The 19,902-nt window shown below is 56.6% G+C and overlaps 1 protein-coding gene across 7 annotated transcripts in view; it reads right to left on the bottom strand.

The window, feature by feature from the left end:
* Positions 1 to 19,902, bottom strand: part of CDH23 (cadherin related 23) — a 397,771-nt gene that overhangs the window by 111,477 nt on the left and 266,392 nt on the right. For 4 of the 7 annotated variants that reach the window (XM_032312921.1, XM_032312916.1, XM_032312926.1 and 1 more), the window contains exons 15-22: positions 19,360 to 19,424; positions 17,450 to 17,687; positions 15,979 to 16,084; positions 13,691 to 13,818; positions 9,009 to 9,081; positions 7,315 to 7,431; positions 3,608 to 3,720; positions 2,325 to 2,432 (exon numbers count right to left, since the gene is read on the bottom strand). In XM_032312921.1, coding sequence (XP_032168812.1) covers positions 2,325 to 2,432; positions 3,608 to 3,720; positions 7,315 to 7,431; positions 9,009 to 9,081; positions 13,691 to 13,818; positions 15,979 to 16,084; positions 17,450 to 17,687; positions 19,360 to 19,424 — 948 coding nt within the window. Of the gene's footprint in view, positions 1 to 2,324; positions 2,433 to 3,607; positions 3,721 to 7,314; positions 7,432 to 9,008; positions 9,082 to 10,967; positions 11,158 to 13,690; positions 13,819 to 15,978; positions 16,085 to 16,331; positions 16,499 to 17,449; positions 17,688 to 18,290; positions 18,448 to 19,359; positions 19,425 to 19,902 lie in introns of those variants that run through there. The other 3 variants (XM_032312918.1, XM_032312919.1, XM_032312920.1) reach the window with 3 other exon arrangements.

Raw genomic sequence — 19,902 nt, 5'->3', positions numbered from 1 at the left:
TAGAAGGCCTCATGGAGTCCCCAAAGGTAATACAGCATACCCACATATAAATGCCTACAAACCATAAAATTTAACCAGACTTTATGACTACTCCTTTTGAAATTATTTTGCCACGACAAATTGGACTAATGTACGGGCTTCTTGATTTCTGGTTTCCTGGCCACCATTCACACATACCTGGGAATTCCAGAGAATTCTGAAAATTCTTAAGAATTCTAGAAGATCTAACCTACAACTTGTCCTTAAATGCAATGGAATTTTTTCAAAACCTAATCGTCATAATATATTTGGTAGATGTTTGATGTAATAGGTTCTAATTTTGACTTGGTCATTTTCTGTTTGAACTTGAGTCATGACATTTTGTTTTCAGGTCTCAAATACAAATATTTGGGGGTCCCCACCCTGTAGCTGCCCCACCCCAGGGGAGGAATGGCCATGCTAAGCCCTTACTGAGTGGTGGGTTCACACGTCCATCTCCCCAGAGGTAAAGCGGGGGCAGGTCCGCTTGGTAAGAACTACGGCTTTAACACAGGGTGAGATGGGAACCAGTGGTGGGTTCCAGCAGGAAGGTAACAGGAAGCTCCCTGGAAATGGAGGGGAGCCTTGCTGCTCTCTCTACTTCCGAGCTTGGCGAACACGGGGCCTGGCACACGGCAGGTGTCCAAAGAAGATCTGCTGAGTTTGCTGGAGAGTGACACAGCCCTGGGTAGCGGGCCTCCAGCCCGTTGTCCCCACCTGCTAATGGCTCAGAAAGCTGTGAGGAAGGCTGGAGACCTGGAGAGGGTCACGGGGACCAGGTCCTGGAAAATGCCCAAGCCAAGTGCAGTCCCAGTCCAGCAAACCCCTTTGGCAGGTGGATTCTTCAAAAACGGCCTCTCCGGGCTGGTGGCCCACGCAGCCACTTTCTCCCAGGGACACCTGTCTCACCTGCCCCTCAGGTCCCTCGGAAGGATTTTTGCAGAGACATAAAGCAAAGGTAGGAGATGACCAGGCAGGTGTTCCGAGGTAAGACCTTTTGGGGTCCCAGACTGGAGTTGTTGGCTAGAGCCCAAGTGCCCACGAGATGGCAGCAGAGAGCACCCCCACCATCTCAAGCCCCAGAGAGGGCTAAGGAACTGGCCTAAGGTAGTGCTTCAAAGAACCCTCCCACCGGGCCTGCAAAAAACCCGATTCCAGATCCCTGACCCAGGCCCTATTGGAATCTCTGGAAGGGGGGCCCAACCACCAGCAGAGAGTCATTCAGATAGGGAAAGGAGGACAAGAAGCTTCCTTCAAGGCTGACATCCTCCCCTTCTAGACTCTGTCCCGGTTGGCTGTGGTTGATGAGGGGTCCAAATGGGGAGGCTAGGCCTCGCCAGAGTGGGGCAGCCTTCCTGTGGAGCCTGGTGTGAAATTTTCCCTCCCTTCTCCCATCCCGCCCACACTCGCTCAGGACCTGAGCCTCCTGCCACGGCACCCTGGGCCAGCAGAGATGGAGGGCTGGGCCAGGCACTTTCCAAGTCAGACAGACCTGGGCTCACATCCTGATACAATCTCTGACTAGCTCTGGGACCTGGGCCAGACCCCTCCAACTCCAAGACTCAGTTTCCTCTGTAGAACGACAGTAGTCATGAGTCCACCTGCCCCGTGAGGTCATTACGAGGGTGAGAGAGAATTCAGGGGAAGGCCTCGGGCAGCGCCCCGCACAGTGCCGGCATTCGATATGGTGGGTTACCACCAACTATGAGGTTCATGCCTGTCTCAGCTGGCTGAGTGGCTTTGGGGCTGGACCCTGGGGAGAAACCACCTCACATGAAGCCAAATGGGGAGGATACTACATCACAGATGCGAACCCCAGAGCCGATCAAGTGGGGTGCCCAGCCCTGGCTTTCCTCATCTTCCCCAGGATGCTGGCTCCCGTCCAGACTCCTGAGACTTTGGCCACGTCTCCCTTGCTCCCCACTCCAAGTCCTATCCCTGCACACAGCGCATCCAGGGGCCTGGGCCAACCTGGAATATTCCAGGCCAGAAAATCCCTGGGCGAACTTCAAACACCCCACTGGGGCCTGCCTGTGGGGAACAGAAGCAGGGAAGGAAAGGTGGGGGGGACAGAACCTATGTTATATGACTTGAGGAGGTGGCTGGCGCCTTGCTAGGGGAGGGCGGGAGCTCTCCTGTGGGCACAGACCGAGTCCCGGGGTCTCGGGTCTGCAAGAGAGCTTCCGGAAGTCTGCTCCGTGGGCTGGCTCAGAGGGAAGCAGGAAGCCCGTCGGTCCCTCATGGGCCGGCATGGCAGACGCCCTGAGAAGGGCTGCCTGGCATTCTGCCGTCCCACCACCACTTACCGTGGTCACGTCAGAGTCTGGAGGGGTCATCTCCACCAGGTTGATGTAGTACGGGGCATCCTTCCAGGTGGGGTGGTTGTCATTGATGTCCAGGAGGGTGATGTTCACCTGCGGGGGCCACGAAGGGCAGAGAGGGAGGCACCCGGCTGAGCTGTGCGGGGACGGGGCCTAGGAGAGGTCATACTCAGGGGCCTATGGGGCATCTTAGCAGGAAATCCATGGGCTCCATCTACACTGGGGGCCTCAGGGCAGGGCCTGGGCTTTCTAGCACAGGAGGGAGCCAGGTCCCCCCAGGGGGAGAGAGTTCAGGTGCTGTCCCATCAGGAAGCATAATGAATGCAATGACCCCTGAAATTCTTCCTGTAACTGGGGACTTCTCTCACCTATCCCAGGCTTGGCGGAAAGGGATGGACAGGGTCGGGGTTGAGATTCAGTCATAGCTACGAGCCAAGCAATTTCCCTGCTCACCTGCCACCCAGGTAAATTATTTATACGGCTCAGAATCCTATTAGCAGGGGCCTCCCAGGATGGAATGGGGTTCTGGGGATTTTTCTGCCAAGTCCCTGGCCAAGCGATACTGACCCCCACCCCTCTGGCCGGGCAGGAATGGGGCACAGCTGCTGTGGGTAGGGTGAGGGCCAGGCAGAGAGGTCAGGGATGGCTCCTGAGGGAGAGTCAGAGAAAGTAAGCAGGATGAAGGAGAGGACTGGTCAGCGGGTTTTCCTACTTCCTCTCCCATAGGGGGCTTCCTGCCTCTTACTGCCCAAACCCCCGGGCCCCCTGTCTCCTCTGCAGCCCAGAGCTCAGTCAGTACCCTCAGATGTTCTTTCTCTAGTTTCCTATACCTGAGGTACCTCGGTGGGGCAGCAAGGCCTTGGCTGGGGGCTCTGGGCCTTGATGGGTCCTACTTACTCACGGTAGGGAAGCCTAGGCATTGTTTCTCAGCACCAGGGTTAGGGACCCTGCTTTCTGTTTGGAGCCACCCTTTCTGGCAGAAATACTGCTCCTTGTAGGAGCCCCGAGTTCCTCCTTGCCCAGCTGGTCTTTTAGGGACAGGGAAAGACACCTGTTCCTCCTGAGTCTCCCATGTCCCAGGAGGGCATGTCTTTCGTCCCCCTAGCTGCAGTGGCCCCAGGGTTGACCTGGGCTGACAGCAAGTTGGCGTCTGCCCCCTCCCCCGACTCGCACTGCATCGGGACACAGGTGCGACCTGCAGATGGTCTAGGGAGCAGCACCTGGGCTCAGGTGGGGGAGCAGGGGGCACGGGAGTGGTGGGCACTCACAGTGGCGATGCCGGTTTTCTGATTGTGGCCCACGCCCCCGTCCACGGCTCTCACGATGAGGATGTATTCAGACTTGGTCTCACGGTCAAGCAGGGAGGTGGTGGTGATTTCGCCTGCGGGACGGAGGCATGGGGTGGGCCAGGGAGAGAGCAGGGAAGGAAGGAGAGCGTGAGCGTTATTTGCGTGATCCGGCAGCAGGTGTGCCTGTGTGTGTCTCCGTGTGTGTGCACGTGCTGGGGGTGTGAGATGGCGCCCTGCAGGGGAGACGGGGGAGCATCCATGCCTCCGGAAACCGGAAGGCCCGAGGTGGCAGCATAAGCCCCTGATGGGGAAATATCTTTGTATGGGGGACAGCATGGCGGGTGACAGGGTTAGGGGTTGGGGACTAGGACGGAGCACCCTGGCCTCAAGCTCGGTCACAAGAAACTTCTTTTTTAGGCTTCTGACATGCTCTTACTGGCACTGTCCCTTGAGACTTGTTACTTACATCCTCCGTGCCTCAGTTTCCTCCCCGGTCAGAAGGGAAAAGCAATAGGAATTACTTCAGAGGGCTGTCGGGGGATTAATGTGGTCAACATCATAGAAGGCTCAGAACGGTGCCTGGCACTGTTCATTCACAGACAGTCACAGAGAAACAGACATGACCCTGTAACGTAGGATGTGTTTTACATGTGTTCTGACTCATTACTTTTTAATCAGCCCATAATGCATGGACAATAGTTATAAAATAATTTCCTCATGATCTTATAACATGATTCTATTACCTTCAGGTTTCTTTTAGGGTACAAACGAGTTATTCCATTAACTACAAACACTTAAAACTGACCACTAATCAGTTTTTGGCTTTTCTTTGTATTTTGGTGTAACCAAAACACAGAGGTCACCCTGGTCACGTGTGGAGTGGTGTGCTGGTTTTTGATAACCGGATCCCCAAAGGAAGCAAAAAAAGAAAAAAAGCATTTGCTGATTTCCACCAGGGCCACGGCAAGCTGCTGACTTGATGGCCTGGAACCAGGAGTGGAGGAGATGTTTGAACTTGGTTCTCAGAAACAGGTGTGAGCTGGTACCTGCCTGCCCGTGGTGGTAGGCAGGCCGTTTACCTCTGACCTGGGACGCAGCAGAGAGCTATGCTTTGAGGACAGTGAAACCCAATCCGAATTCTAATTATGGCCCTTTCTACATGTTTGGCCTTGGAAAAGTCACTTAATTTCTTTGAGCCTCAGTTTTCTCATCTATACAAGGGAAATTACTATGCCTTCCAACCAGAGCTCTTATGAAGGTTAAATAATTAACAGAGCTACGGATAAAGCTCCCAGCACGTGGGAAATGCTTATTGCCTTCTCCAGACTGTGAGAATTCCCCAAGGCAGGGACTGTACACCATCCATTTTTTTGCTTTTGTTTTTTTACCCCCCTTGCCTGAGCTGTACCCCCTGAGGCAAGTTACTCAACTTCTCCATGCTCGGTTTATTCTACCATAAAACAAGGGAGCTGGACCAGATGGTCTCACCTTTCCCTCCCTGCCACACTGGTTTGTCCTCTGACCTGCACAGGGCTGAGTGGGGAGCTGGGAGTGGGGACTGGGCAGCGAAGGTGCTAAGGCCAGAAACAAAAGACAGGCAAAGGTTGGCCCGCCAGGCCATGTTCCATGCTGGGGCGGTGTCAATTAACTGGCAGGGTGAGGAAGAAATTAATCTCTAAAAAGTTTTAAACATGAACTTGTCGGCATGATAGATGGCTCCTCCTGTCTGGGAAATTAGATCCAATTAAGGCCACCTTTGTGGAGTGGGCCGGGCTCATTTGACCGAGGAGCTCGGAGGAAAACACTTATGCCTTCCCGGCTGAAAGAGTCATGTAAAGGCAGCAAAAAATGTCCATGTCATTATTAAAGGCCCCAGGGTGGAGATGTGGTCCCTCGCTGGGGAGGCAGCCGGGTGCTGAAAGGTCAGAGCGCCCACCCCGCTCATGGGTCTAACGTGGCTTATATCATGTAGCAGTTAAAGCCTGGGCTCCGGGGTCCCAAGTTCAGACTTTCCAAGTCCTCAGTCAAGTTGCTTCATCTCTCCGTCCTATGCACCAGTTCTGCCACCTGGAAACTCAGGGCGATGCTGGTACCTGCCCGAGAGCGGTGAAGGTGGTAGACGGGCGTGATGCTGTCTGAGCTCCGGCTAATGCCCATGAATGGTATGATTCTGAGCCCCGTGGAAGTGCGGGCTCGCTGGGGACGGATGCTCCTGCGAGCAGGGAACAAGGCCCCCATTGTGTCAGAGGTGGAGCAAGAGGCTCAGGACGGCCCTGGACAGGTCTCGCCTTGTACATGTCAGTACGTTCTGCTCCCCTCGCTTCCAGGAAAAGGGAATCAAAGAAAGCCTGAAGGCAGACTTGGATGGGCATGGGTCACAGGAAGACTTAAAGCCTCCTCCAGCCCCTGGAGCAGGGCTGGCCAGTGTCCACCAAACCCCTGCTCTCTTTCCCAGGCTAGACTGTCTGCCGCACAGGGGCTGGGAGGCCGGAGACGACTTCCCCAGACTGCCTTCCATATAGGCATATTACTGGTTCTGGCCAAGAGGATGTGGGCCAAAGTGACCTCTGTCACCTCCAGTCCTGGCCCATACACATCTCCTCAGATAGAACTCCAGGCTCTCTTCTCCTGCCAGTAACCTTGGAGCCACAACATGGAAGGTGCCTGGGTCCCAGAATCACCATGCTCAAGGCTGTCCATGGAACATGGCATCGGAAAGCTGGGTGGGTCAGGGTTTCTGTTGTCTTGGGCCACTGAGACTTAAGGGCGGGCCTGCTTGGTACCTTCAGTGCCCTTACCTAATATAAAAATGGGTATTTAGAAGTGGAGGGCCTTGTATGACCACTAAGTAGCATGGGAACCGCTATGGGGGAAGACCATGTCTAATTCCATCCTGTGCCCCAGAACCCAGCACCTGCTGGAGAGCAGGCCCTCACTGACACTGAATGAACATGTGAATGAATGTCCAGGGGTCTCATATTCCTTCCCAGCTTGTGACCTGGAGTCTCCTGTTTTTGTTTTTGTTTTTTCCTCCCCCTTTCAGGGGAGAGGGATCTGGAGGGAGGCACATGGACAAGGGGGAAGAAAACCGAGAGCTCTGTGGACTGAGCAGGGGGCCAGGGACTCACCAGGGGGCCCCTGGGTGAAAAGACGAAAGACAACGATGAGGAAGATGTCACCGTGTTAGCACCTGCTGCGTGCCAGGGCCAACTCTAGGAGTGCTCCCTGTAACAACTCACGGGCTCCACACTCCATCCCTAAAACGACCATCCTCCTTGTGCAGGGGGGGAAACCAAGGCACATGCTGTGTTAAGAAGAGGAGCCAGGGTTCAAGAACTGGGTCAGCAGCTGAGGGAGGGGAACGTGGAGGCTTAAGAGATCCCTGTAGGGTGGCATGTTAGTCAGCTGTTGGCGAAATGGAACACATGCTAAACATAACAAGGCTCCTTGCCATTGAAAGACATCCTCTGGGGACACATTCATGTTCCAGTTTGGGGGCGGGGGTAAGATCACTAATCACACTCTAGTTCATATGTCAGGGATAAAACCAGGTGCTCAAAGCTGGCATGCTTCAGTTGAGGGCTTCTTGGGAAATGGAGGGAGACCCTGGCTCAGGGGCAGACCCAGGGCCAGGCATGGGGAGTCAGCCCATGGGGAGGCGCAGAGGATGGGGCCACGGCGCTCACCTGAGCGGGCGTTGATCCGAAACTGGGAGGAACCCTCCAAGGAGTAGATGATGGACTCCTGACCATACTCTCGGGAGCGGTCCAGGTCTGTGGCATTCAGGAACAGCACCGTGGCTCCTTCCGGGAGACAAATGGGAAATGTTCAACCTAGGCTTGTGGCTTGAGGCCCGGGGAGCAGGACCTGGGACCTCCTGCTGGCCAGCCTTCAGGAGGCAGGAAACCTGCCACTGGGGCACCCAGGGATGAGAGTGGGCTTAACCCCCAGAGCTCCCTAGGCTGCGTGGGGACAAGGCTCCACGGGAGGGGGTCCCGGAGCCTGGGGGGGATTACACCTGCTGCTCTTGCCCATCCCCCACCCCCAGGGACCCTTCCACTGCTCTCCCCCACCTCCCTCTGGCAGCTCACCAGAGAAAATACACTCAGATGGACCATCTTTGACTTTGAGTCAAAAAGAAATGAAGCCCTATATTAAATTATTCCACGTTTATTGTATTCAATTTTGGTCTTGTTTCATCTTGTTCACAAGGGGAAATTTATAAGGGTTTTTATTTTCTCTTTAATATCTAGTTAAGGCCGTCGCCGTCATGCCCGTTTCTGTGAAACCCTGGGTCAGGGGATCAGCCTTTCCAGCGGCCTTTGCCAGAGACCCTGAAAGCGGCCTGTCCCGAGGCCACTCCAGGTTGTGGGGTCCAGCCCCCCAATTGTCTCCCATTGCCACCTAATGGCCACACTGAGGAGATTCAGTGTGTGGCCTTTTAGAGTCATGGTGCCCAGGCTGGAATCCCAGGGGACCTTCTGGCAACTAAGCCTCAGCTTCTTCCTCTATAAAATGGGTCTACCTGGAAAGCCAGCTTATGGGGCTGTTGGTGAGGACCCTGGGGACAAGCAGGGTACAGGCCCACGGCAGCTTTCACTGAGCCACACACGGGAGTTACTCTTGTGTGGATGAAGCAGGAGTCCCAGCGGTCTAAGGGGCCAGGCAGGGGGGCTGTGAGACAGGCAGGTCTTTCTGGCACCTTCCAGGGAGTGTAAGGCCTTGGCTCCCCAGTCTTACCCTGAGCAGGCGTACCGGAGAGAGATCCTCTCCTGGGGATGCCTGACTGGGACAGGGAAGGGTGGGTTGGGCCCAGCCTGGGACCCACCCAAGAAGTCCTCAAACACCAGGAATGTATCTAGAGACTCTCCTGAGAAGGCCCCATGGTGCCACAGAAGGTCACCCTCCAGATGTAGCAGCAATTCCTCACCTGGGGGTTTCCCCCTCCCAGAACAGTCCACCCTAGATGTAAGGGTGAGCTATCAGCCTGCCCCCAGGACACAGCGGGTCCCTGGGGAACCCGAATGTAGAGCTGGGGGTCCCGGGTCTGCAAGCTGGACCCTGCCACCAAATTCATGGCCAAGAGACGAGCATCCCCTTCTATTTCTCACATAGGAACACAGCCAGCCTGGCCTCACAACATGATTCAGTCCTCTCTGCACATGCTCACTTAATCAAGCTTGTTCTGTGACTGATCGCTGACCGTTCTCTCCCCTCCTGGAGAGCCGCTGAAGGAGAGTGGGGACCAAGCACCCAGCACAGTGCCTGCACATAGTGGGTGCTCTGCAAACAGCCGCTGGCTGGCAGATGACTAGACTTGTCACGGGTGTGCCTGCTGGCCTTCTGCATCCACAGCCTTCCCCCTCACCGGGGCCTGTACCTGCCATGATGTTCTCCACCACGGAGACGAAGTAGGCAGGCTTGCTGAAGGTGGGCGGGTTGTCGTTCTCATCCTGGACGGAAGGGAAACAGGTTGTCAGAGCCAGGGAGGCCAGCAGGGCTGGTCAGCTGCCCAAGGGGAGGCTGGGTGGGGCTGGCACGGAAGAGCTTTGGCCTTCATGTATAACCAGAGCCAGGTGGGGTGTCATGGGGGGGCCAGGTGGGGTGTCATGGGGGGGCAGGTGCTCCCCTGGCTGGGCTACAGTTTGGGGAGGGAGGACAGGCCTTGGAGACACACATAAGAGCCAGGAAGATGGAAAAGGAAGGCAGTGGTGGGGTTGCCTAGAACTCTCAGCTTCCTTCTCTCCCACTGGTTTTCGAGCGTATCTCCAAGCTTTACTCCTGTTCTGCTCAGCTCAGCACCCTCCATGCTGGGGGTGCCCACTTGAAGCGTCCCTCCCAGCAGCTCTAAGATGGTGATGGAAGGTTCTAAGACCCTTCCCACCAGAAGGAAAGGGAAAAAGGAACACCCGGACCTAAAGTTCCTTGTTTCTAGAGCCTGGATTCCAGGCCCCTCTGTGCAGGTAGGAACAAGAGCTGCTCCTCCACCTACTGGGGCAAAGCCTGGCCCGGAGCCCACCACCTCCTGTTCTCCAGCAGTCCCTCATCCCGTCCTGCCTCCACCAGAGACCAGCCTCGGTGACACAGTGGCCAGGAGCTGGTGAAGGCCGAGGGGCTGAACCGGCCCAGACTTGGCCTCCTCCTGCTCCTCCTGCTCCCCCTGCTCCTCTGTCTCCCTCTTCCACTCTCGGGACGATCTCTATGCCCTCTGGTCCTCGCCCACTGCTTTTTGTAAGCACTCAACATGAATTTCTTTCTATTGACCTCTGGAGGAAGCCCCCAGGCCCCCTGACCCTGAGCCTTTCCCCTTCCCCTGGGAGCCCTGGGCGTAGTGGCCCCCGGGGAGTCTCCTGGCTGCAGTGTTCACAGCACAGGCTTCCCTCACAGACCTGGAAGCTCCTTGAGGGGCAGACTGCCCTAGAAGCCCCTTTTGCTAGCATCACTTATACCCGAGCAGCAATGAAAGTGAAACAGGCATGACAGCTGACTGTTCACGCCTCAGAACTTCCGAGAACCCCATCCTGCCGGAACTGCAGACTGCGAGTACCCAGAAAGAAATGCCACTCTTCTTCCCCAGCCTGTCCCCAGGCTCTGGGCTGTGCAGCACCTCCCCCCCCACACCCCTGCCTCGGAGAACTGGCGGTGTGAAGGCTTGCCTGCCATTCAGTGCCCCAATAGCATGCCCAGGCATCCCCCCAGTGCAGGCGCCAATGCCCCATATATGTATATATTTAAGCCTTCCGCTTGGCTGCGCGAGACGGCGCCGAGAATGTCAGTGACAGAGCGTGAGGCAGAAACTTATTAGCGGTGATATTTCCCCGGATCCTGGCACTGCATTCGCTATTAGTTCTAATTCAGCGGCTCCCTCTACAAAAGCTTATTGTCCCCTAATGGGAAATCTACAAACCAAGTTTGACTTCTTTATTAAAAACCAACAAGCGGTGGGTGAAAAGGAATCACCTGGCGCCCCCCTCCCCCACCCCTTTCTCTTCCAGGAGCCTCCCGCCCTGATCTGCCTCGCCCCACCCCCAACCAGGGCCAGAGACGCTGCTGTGAACTTCTCATCTCTCATCTTCGCCCCCAGTTGAGAGAAAATCCCTTTGGTGGACTGAGGAGCCAGCTTAGACAAGTGACAGCTACTTAAAAATCACCCATGTGCAAAATCAACCCAAAGGCGATGACCTTTTCAAGTGTGGTCCTTAGACAGAAGTGACTAGTGACTACACCACCCCAAAGCCCTGCTTGAGGGAGTATGGTCCCTCACGGCCAAGGTGGCTCCTGTCTTTGTTGCCATGAACCCCCGCCCCACCCTTCCCCCGCTGTCAGGGCCAGAGCACACCTGGAGGAAAACTGTGGGGCCCTTGCTGGTCTGCAGGACAGCTTTGAGGGAATTTGAAAATGACCCTTTCTGCTGGGCTCAAGTAGCTCCAGGCCCGGTGGATCCCTGCCCCCAACCCAGCCCTGCACACGGAGACTCTGCGGTCTGGCTTCAGGAAGGGAGGTGAAGGCTGCTGACCCCTCTTTTATTCACAGTGAACGAAAGGTTCGTTTGGCTCCTTGGCCACGCTCTTCCTGTTTGCCTGGGCTCCCCCGGAGAAGCCGAGGGGAAAGGAGGAAGAGGCCCTTTCTGGGTTCCTTAACTGAGCCACCGGCGGGGGAAGCTGGGGTTTGGGGCAGTCCCTGGGTTTCAAGATCCCATTGGGGCCGACCTTGGAAGGCCTTGCTCCTCAAAGTGTGGTCCCCTGACCTGAAGCATCCGCATTGCCTGGCCCTTGCTGGGAATGCAGAGCCTCGGCCCCTGCTTAGGTCCGCTAAAGAAGAATTTAAGATCTCCAGGAGATCCACGCGAACCGTGAGGTGTACTGGTTTCAATCGCACGCAGCTAGGGATTTCCGAGGCTTCGGGCCTAGGAGTACACTGGAAAGGATGTGAACTCAGGAGTCAGACAGGTCAGGATTCCAATCCTAGCTCACCAGGACCGGGAGCAAACTCAAGAGAGGAAGGCCCTGGGGATCCTGCACCTGCTATCTTTTGCCTCATCTGTGGAATGGGATTGGGAAAGTTTTAATTTCCACGTGGCCAACTCTGCCTGTCCGTCCCTGGGCTGGTGTAGATCACCTTAACTTATTTCCTGACTCCACCCCTATTCTCACCCTCTCCCTCATCCGCTTCCCCCAAACTGAGAGTGCATCTTCTCTGTCTGGCTGAGTTCTGGGAAATTTCCATTGGTACCGGAGATGCTGCTGACAGTATGCGCGACCATCCCACCAGCCGCGACGACAGCCAACATAACAGGTGTCAAGAGCCACCTGCGTGATCTCAAGCCTCATGATAATACCATGACGTGGTACCATGATTATCCCCATTTTGCAGATGAAGAGACTGAGGTTGAGAAAGACAGAGAGTTTAGGACCCCAGGTCATAGAGTTAGAGGGTGGCAGAGCTGGGTCTCAGAGCCATATGCCTCCCAAACTCTGTTCCTTCCTCCATTCTTCGAGGAGGGGAGCAGGTTTCACAGACACCGTTGTTCCCTCCCATCCCTGCTGCTGCACCTTGCTCACTGGGAAAAGTCACCATGCCTGAGCGGACAATACCAACCAGGTGAAAATGGTGGGTCGCTTGAGCTTGGGAGTGTGACCAGGACTGGGGCGCTTTGGGGGCTGTGTTTAATCAAGATGGGTAAACTAGGGTTGGGGCCACGTGGAGAAGGAACTCAAGGACGGGGTCATAATTGACAAGGAATGCATTCTGCTTCTTTGGTGCCCGCCTGCCCTGGTGCTTCAAAGTGGGAGGCTGTGGGTAAAAGGCAGGCTGTGAGTGTTTAGGGTTCTGTGGATCTCCTCTTTCCCGGCCGCCCCTCCCCCCAGCCTCCCACCACTCCCTGAAACCTGCGAGGGACCCCAGACTCTGCTTTTCCCTTTGCTGGTTCTTCACAGCCTCACCTTCTGATGCCACCCCTAGATCCTCCTCCTGGCTGCCCACATGCAGGGCTCCCCCCGAGGCATCACCCTCCACCTCATCACTGCCAGCCCATCTTAGGGAGCAAGTGAATAGGGTTCCCTGCCCAGACAAGGACCATCCCACCAGGCAGCTGGCCCTTGGGCCTCTACTCTGGGTTGAGAGGATGAGGCTTGGTAAAGCCAGGTGTGGGGCAGCGCCAGAGGCTGCCGGTGAAGCCATCTGGGACAGGAAGGTCATCCAGCACTTCTGCACGGGAGATTTTGCAGAGCGCACGTAAGATCACAGTTTATCTCCTAACCTGCCCATCTGATCTACTCTTCCTGGAGTCTGAAATGCACTAAATCTTCCGTCAACACACACTCATGGCTCCTGCAGGCAGCAGCCTTTATGAGATGGGGGTTGTGGGGGGTGGTGCTTGCACATGCACAGTGGGGAAAGGCCACGGGTGCCCCCTTCAGACCATGATCTGCATCCCTGGGATCGCTAGTGGGGCAGCACGGGGCAAATGAACCGGCTTGGAGATGGATTCAGTGACTGATAATTTCAGACACGGAGAGCACTAATGTGTGTTTGATATTCATGTCAGACCAGCTGTGGTTGGGTTTCAGGCCCCTTTAGATCTTCAGAGGAGCGGAAAAAGGAAAGAGAAAGGGAAGAGGGGGTATATGGAGAGAAAGAGACAGGAGAGAGATGACCTCCCTGTAATTTCCTTTCAACTTCACAAAGCATGGCTCTACACGACGGAATCCCATGACATTTCCTCCTGCTTGAGCCCCAGTTCCTGCTCCCCACCAGCGGGCATCCTGAGCCCCCCTAAAGAAGTTAGAGTATGATGGTGGGGCTCTTCTCACATCCTAGGGCCTGGCCTTCCTGGCTGAGCTAGGGGGCAGCTTGGCCGCTCAGCGATGGCAGAAGTTTGCTGGACAGTCTGCTGAGTGACTCTCCGAGCTGCAGGGACAGCCAAGGATGTAGGGACACAGTCTGACACCATTGGGTTCAGGCAGGGCACCCAATACTCACCACCCCTTACCCTGGGAAGGTAAGCCCAACACTCACCACCCTTTACCCTGAAAGGGCAAGACCAGCACCCCGGGTACTTACAAACACCTCGATGGTGACAGGGACAGTGCTGTTCAGAGGGGGATTGCCAGCGTCCTTGGCCATGACTGTCAGGTAAATCAGCCCATTGGGTATCTGCTCGTAATCCAGGGGACGGCTCACGCTGATCACTGAAATGACAGGAACATGGCCCCAGGCCTCCTATAAGCAGACTTTAGATGCCTGTCCAGCCAGGGGTCTCCTTTGGGCAGAGAGGCTGTGGCTGGCACAGGCTGGCCAGCTCTGCCTCATTCTCCGCAACCACCCCCCCCGCCCCCGCCCTCCACCACCGGCTCTGAACTCCTGGAGCCTCGTGGTCTTGACTTTGGTGAGGCACAATACTGAGCACAGCTGGTGTTGACTGTCTTGGTGGTAATGTAACCACCGCTTTACAGGTGAGGAAACCAAGCTCAGAGAGGCTCAGTAACTTGGCCAAAGTCACACAGCCAGCACTGTGTTAGAGGCGGGATTTGAGCCTGTGTTTCCCTGAATCCAGAGCCCAGGCTCTTCCCCCAGTAGGTGCTACTGCCTGCTTATCTGTCTGTCTGTCTCACCCACTTATCCGGCACTCTCCATAAGCCTGGAAGCCTCTTGGAGGGCAAGGTCATGCCTCTGGCTCTCTAGTATCTGGGAGGGAGCTCCAGATATGCAGAAAGCTCATGCACTCACTGCCCAGCCTCAGGGCTGCCGGGGTGATGCCGACAGTGGGGTGCAGACGGCAGCTCCTTCCTCAGTCTCTCTGGCCCTGCCTGATCCCTCCCAAGGCCTCTCTCCTCTCTCTCCTTCCTCCGGTGCCTCCTCCCTTTACCCCATGGGCTCTCCATGCCCATCCTGTCCAGCAGCTGCTCTGGGCACTGCTGACCCCCTTGGGGGGACCCTCAGGTGTGGCCAATTTTACTCTCAGCAGAACTTTGCTTGAAAGGGGTAAAGACAGCCCTAAAGCCAGAGGCAGGCAGAAGTGAGGGGGAGCCGGGGGCAGCTGAGAGATGCCGCCTTCTGATGTCCCCACTGCGGCACATGCCTGAACTCTCCCACAGGTACTCTTCTGCTTGGGGAGGGAAGGAATATGGGCTCCTACGTGGGGGGCATAGGTGGTCTGCTGGGGCATTACGACAATATGAAATCACCACTTTCTACACGGAAAATGGAAGTAAAATCTTTGCTTTAGTGATAAAAGACCTAAGGGAGGGTCTAGCTACGAAGAGGCTGGGGTATGCCAGTAGGCAAAGACATTTCAGGTCTTTGAGGGGCAGGGAATAGATTTTAGAGAGAACACTGGGCTGTAGCATCTGGAGAGAGGACCGCAGTTTCCGTGACCTCGTCTCCCTGACCTGACTGTGGGGTACAGGAGGAGGGAGTGCTGGACTCAGAGTCACCCAGAGTGCATCCATTCTGCCTTGGGGTCATCTATGCCATCTTCAAGCATTCGGGAAGCTTCCCACAGGAGGGGATGTCCAAATGACCAGCCTAAGGCCAAAGGGAGGCAGAGCAAAGAGACAGGGAGGAAGGGTTTTCCTGGCAGAAGGAACAGACTCAGCAAAGACCTGGGAGTGACCGGTAAGGGGAGACTGTCGAGGGTCTCAGAGAGGCTGGGTTCTGGTGTGGAGACAGACATGCTGAAGGAAGAGGCTGGAGCAGCAACCCAGAGCCAGATCACATGCGTGTCTGTCTGTCCCTCTGCTGTATGACCTCGGGCAAGTCGTTCCCTGTCTCTGGGCCTTTGTTGCCCCTCCTCTGAGAAACAAGGCTGTCTCAAGATCTTGGAGCTGAAGGCTGCTGCTGCTACTCCCTGCCTGGGTCCTGGGGATCAGGAGTCCCAGGAGGGCCGTCGGGGTGAGGCCCAGAGTCTGGGACTGTGCCTGAGCCCAGCAGGGAGTGGTCACTGCCTGTGAGGCCACTGAAGCAGGTCCAGAGCATTGGGAAGCGCAGCTGACAAGCCTCTGCCTCACAGACCTGGCCAGGCAGCCAGGGTAAGAACAAGGGGCCCTGCAGACTGTGGTAATATCAGATGCGGAGCTGCCCATGGCCTGAGACCCAGAGAAAGATGGAGCTGTTCCTACAGAAGGGCGATCCCAGGCCTGTGTCCCTCACCCTGACTGATGGGCTGTGGGGCAGCTCCCTGGCTTGTCCAGGGTGTCTGGGAGACAGACAGCCACGCCCCTTCTGATGGCCCTCTGGGGTGACTGACACTGCCTCCCCCCTCGCCCCCACCCCAAGCGTCGTGGGTGTACCGCCCTGCTCTGGCCCACCGCCCCTCCTCCCTGGGCGGCCCCTTGCGCCAGCACAAATACCTCCATAGCCCTCGTACACGCTGATATCGAAGTAGCTGCCGAAGGCGGAAGCGTTGACGATGCTGTAGGTGATCTGGTTGTTGGGAGGGGAGTCCTCATCGGTTGCCTGGGGGGAAGAGCGCAGACAGGCCGGTGAGCCCTCAGGGGCCAGGGCGAGCGGAGGGCAGGCCGGAGGGGAGGGATGGTCCCTTCCGGGTCGCCTGCCCTGGGAGAGCCAGGCCCTCCTTTCCCTCAGCCGGAGGCCACCCTCTGGCTCCCCACAGACACACCTCATGTTGGGGTGTGGAGGTAGTGTGGGGAATCTAGAAGGTCTGCTGGAGGCCTAGGGGAAGGGGGGGAAGCCTGGAGCTTACCCTGAGGTTGAGAGTCACCACCACCCCGGCACGATCATCTTAGAGACCCTTTGGTCTCAGCTTGAGCAGCCCAACCACAGAGGGCCGTCGCTGACCTCTGGACCAAGTAGGCCCTGAGCTGTGTGCCTCCTTAGTCCCTCCACACCCAGCCGTGGCTTCCTGTTTCATTTTTGCCTGCCTGCCTCCCTCAGACTGTCAGCTCTGTGCCAGCAGGAAACTTACACTTCTTGATGGCTCCTGTGTACCTACAGTCCGGCACAATTTTTGGTACACTGTAGGTGTCAAATAAATGCATACTGCACAAATGCAAGGTGGGGTGGACGCCCTGGAATGGGGTCAGAGATCCTTCTTTCCCTCTGGGGTGATTGAATTAATTCGCTTCTTTTCATAGGTTTCTGTTCCTGAGAGGCTCCAAGGGGCTCCCACCGCTCTGGTGTACCGGGAGCCGAGTGGGGTGGGACGGCATGGGGGTGCGGGTTCTGCCTTCTCTGCATCCCCCTGTGCCCACCCCTGGTCCCTTGCCTTTCTTCCTGCCTACTTCAGAATCCAGCTCTAAAGGGAGGCCTCTGGGCCCTGTCACTCTGGGTGGGCACAGTGGGGAAGGGGAGTGAGGACATGAAGAAGTCTCTGGTCTGGGGCCCCTGGGTGGCTCAGTGGGTTAAAGCCTCTGCCTTCGGCTCAGGTCATGACCCCAGGGTCCTGGGATCAGCCCCACATCAGGCTCTCTGCTCAGTGGGGAGCCTGCTTGCCCCATTCTTTCTGCTTGCCTCTCTGCCTACTTGTCAGAGTTACTCTGTGTGGGGGAAACTCACTGCAGGAGGACACTGGGAGGACGGGGTCCCAAGTGGAGATCCTGCTTGCCACTTGCCAAGGGAGAGGGGGAGGACATCCCTTTGCTGAATGGTGACCTGAAATTTAAGCTGACCCAGACACTTGCCCCACTCAGTTACCAAGGACACCAGGAAAAACTCAGATGCCTGACACAAATTGGGGCTGAGTTCTTTGTGGATGGCGGGTTGGCGTCTCTCGCGGCAGCTTCCACAGGGCGGTGGGCAGGCCGAGGCTGCCGAGGGGAGGACAGGAGGGGGGCTGGGTGGCAGGACGCTCTGGGTTCTTACCCGGAGCCGCACCAGCTGGGTGACAGAAGGCTCGTTCTCCCTCAGGGCCCCCACATAGGCATCCTTCTGGAAGGTAGGCACGTTGTCGTTGACATCCAACACGTTGATCCTGACCCGGCCTGTGGTCTCCTCGCCACCCCCATCCCGGGCGATGATTGTCAAGGTGAAGCGCTGGATGAGCTCGTAGTCCAGTCTGGCAATGAGCATGATGAGTCCGGTGTCCTTGTCCAGAGAGAACCTGTGTCAGGAGGGACGGTGGGAGAGAAAGGGGCCCAGGCATAAAGTCAAGCAGCTCAGAGATAAGGCCTGTATTTACCAGCCTGTCCTTGCCCGAGGGCATACACAGAAATAAAGTCAGAAGTCTGCCCTCTCTTCACTTGCCCTGACTCAGAAGAGTGTCTGTGTCTAACGCGGAGTGGGGTGGGAGGTGGGGGGCAGGGGTGAGGACCACACGGGGGTGGGGAATAGCCCGGTACTGAAAGGGCAGGAGCAGGTTGATTTCGTCGGAGGGAACTCGGCAGAACGACCCTCCTCCTGCGTGAACAGGAGTTTCTGCCTACTGTCCACGTTCAGACGCTGGAGAACAAGGACGGTCAGAAATGCTGCCATTCCAGATGCTTTGGCCCCTAAATGTTCTAGGCGGGTGGTAAAGCATCCAGCTAGGGGAGGGGTCATGGGTCATTTCTCAGGAGAGAGCCCTTCTCTTCTGCCCCAGGGTGGAGCCCTGGCTAAGAGCCTGGTACGTGTCTCCTGGGGAGAAGCGAGGTCCAGCGAGACCATCCCTCTAGCCTCCTCCTCTAAACAGTCCCTCGGGAGCCTCCCTTGAGTCGGAAGTTGGCACCTGTATGCCCAGATCTGGTCCTCTGAGCCCAGAAGGTCCTGGCTCCAGGACCAGGGAAGAAGACGGGAAGGGATGAGGAAGCCCAAGTTGACCAGCACGAGGCCGTGTGGACACGGGGGCCCAGAGGGACAGAGATGCCCTGTGCATGCTTCCTGCTGCTGGCTCCTTCCTGCCCTGGTGAGGCTCCACCCAGAGCAGCAGAGCAAGGCCGGACGGCTAACAATCTGTCTCTTCCTGAGCACCCCCGCAGCCAGCCAGGGCCGGACCGCAAGCTGACAGCCCGTCTTCCTCATCCTGCCGAGCATCCAGATGCCTCAGACCTGCTCTCTAACTTCCACTTGGTTTTGATCATTAAAAACGAGAGGGTTTCCCCTTCTGCTTAACTAAGGACGAGGAAAGAGATGGCCCAAAGCCACGGTGGGTGACAGGACGAGGCTGACAGCAGCCTGGCGGTGAGGCGAGTCACCCCCCACCCCCCCAGGGGCTGAGGGATGCGGCGGCGGGCCCCCTCTTGCTGGAGGCCATGTATCCCAGTGGTGAAGACCATATGCAGATGCCGGGCCCTAGAGCTTGCTGGCTGTGTGACTTTGGGCAAATGTCTCAGCCTCTCTGAGTTTCTGCCTCTGCAAAGCACAGACGCTAACAGTGCCTGGTGCTGAGTTCCTCCAGCACTTGGGGGAATGAGGTTGGATCACGTGTGGAAAGCTCTGGGCCCCGAGCAGTACACAGCAAGGGTTCCCAGATAGGAACTGCGGCTGCTACGGCCTTCGCTGGGTGCTGTCACTCATGTTCCTGAGCTGCTTCATCCCCAAAGCCAAAGGCTGTCTTTCGAGGGTCAGAAAGACGATCCCTCTGAGTGTTTAGAGGATTTGGCCACGACTGTGCCACGGCGACGGCCATGCCGGCAGGGACTCCCATGGGTTCTGACTCCCTGCTCAGTGCATTAGCCATGGCGGCACTGCACCCTCCCTGGCCTCCCTGGGCACTGACGAGTTTCCGGAACCTTGTGAATAGTGGAGTGCCACTGCTGGGGTAGCATGGGGTGGGGGGCGCTGGGGCAGGGTCTTACCGGTCAGGGTCATCGCTGAAGAAGTAGTTGACTTCGCCGAAGGTGCCCACGTCATTGTCTGTTGCCTGCAAAGGTCAGAACAAGAAGTCATTGCTGCCGGCCCCAGCAAGGCTCCTGATCTCCCCGGGAAATGTCCACAGCCGGCCCGTGGTTTCAGCAGAGGTTTGGCTTTTGGGGGTGGGACTTCCGGCTTTTGCCTCATTCTCACTCCGCCGAGTCGTCTTCTAAACTAGTCCATATTATAGGTGAAATGACACCATTCATTCAGTTGTCTGTTCCCTATTTTTTTTTTAAGATTTTATTTATTCATTTGACAGAGAGATCACAAGTAAGCAAAGAGGCAGGCAGAGAGAGAGGGGGAAGCAGGCTCCCTGCTGAGCAGAGAGCCCGATGCGGGGCCCGATCCCAGGACCCTGAGACCATGATTGAGCTGAAGGCAGAGGCTTAACCCACTGGGCCACTCAGGTGCCCCACTGTCCGTTCCCTATTAAGCACGCACTGTGTGCCAGGCACTGGGACTCTGCTCCGTTCCCAGGCGACTCA

Source organism: Mustela erminea, chromosome 14 (genome assembly GCF_009829155.1).
Source record: "Mustela erminea isolate mMusErm1 chromosome 14, mMusErm1.Pri, whole genome shotgun sequence".
NCBI classification, from domain to species: Eukaryota; Metazoa; Chordata; class Mammalia; order Carnivora; family Mustelidae; genus Mustela; species Mustela erminea.
The sequence above is the reverse complement of the archived record's forward strand: the minus strand, read 5'-3'. Positions and strand labels throughout refer to the sequence as shown.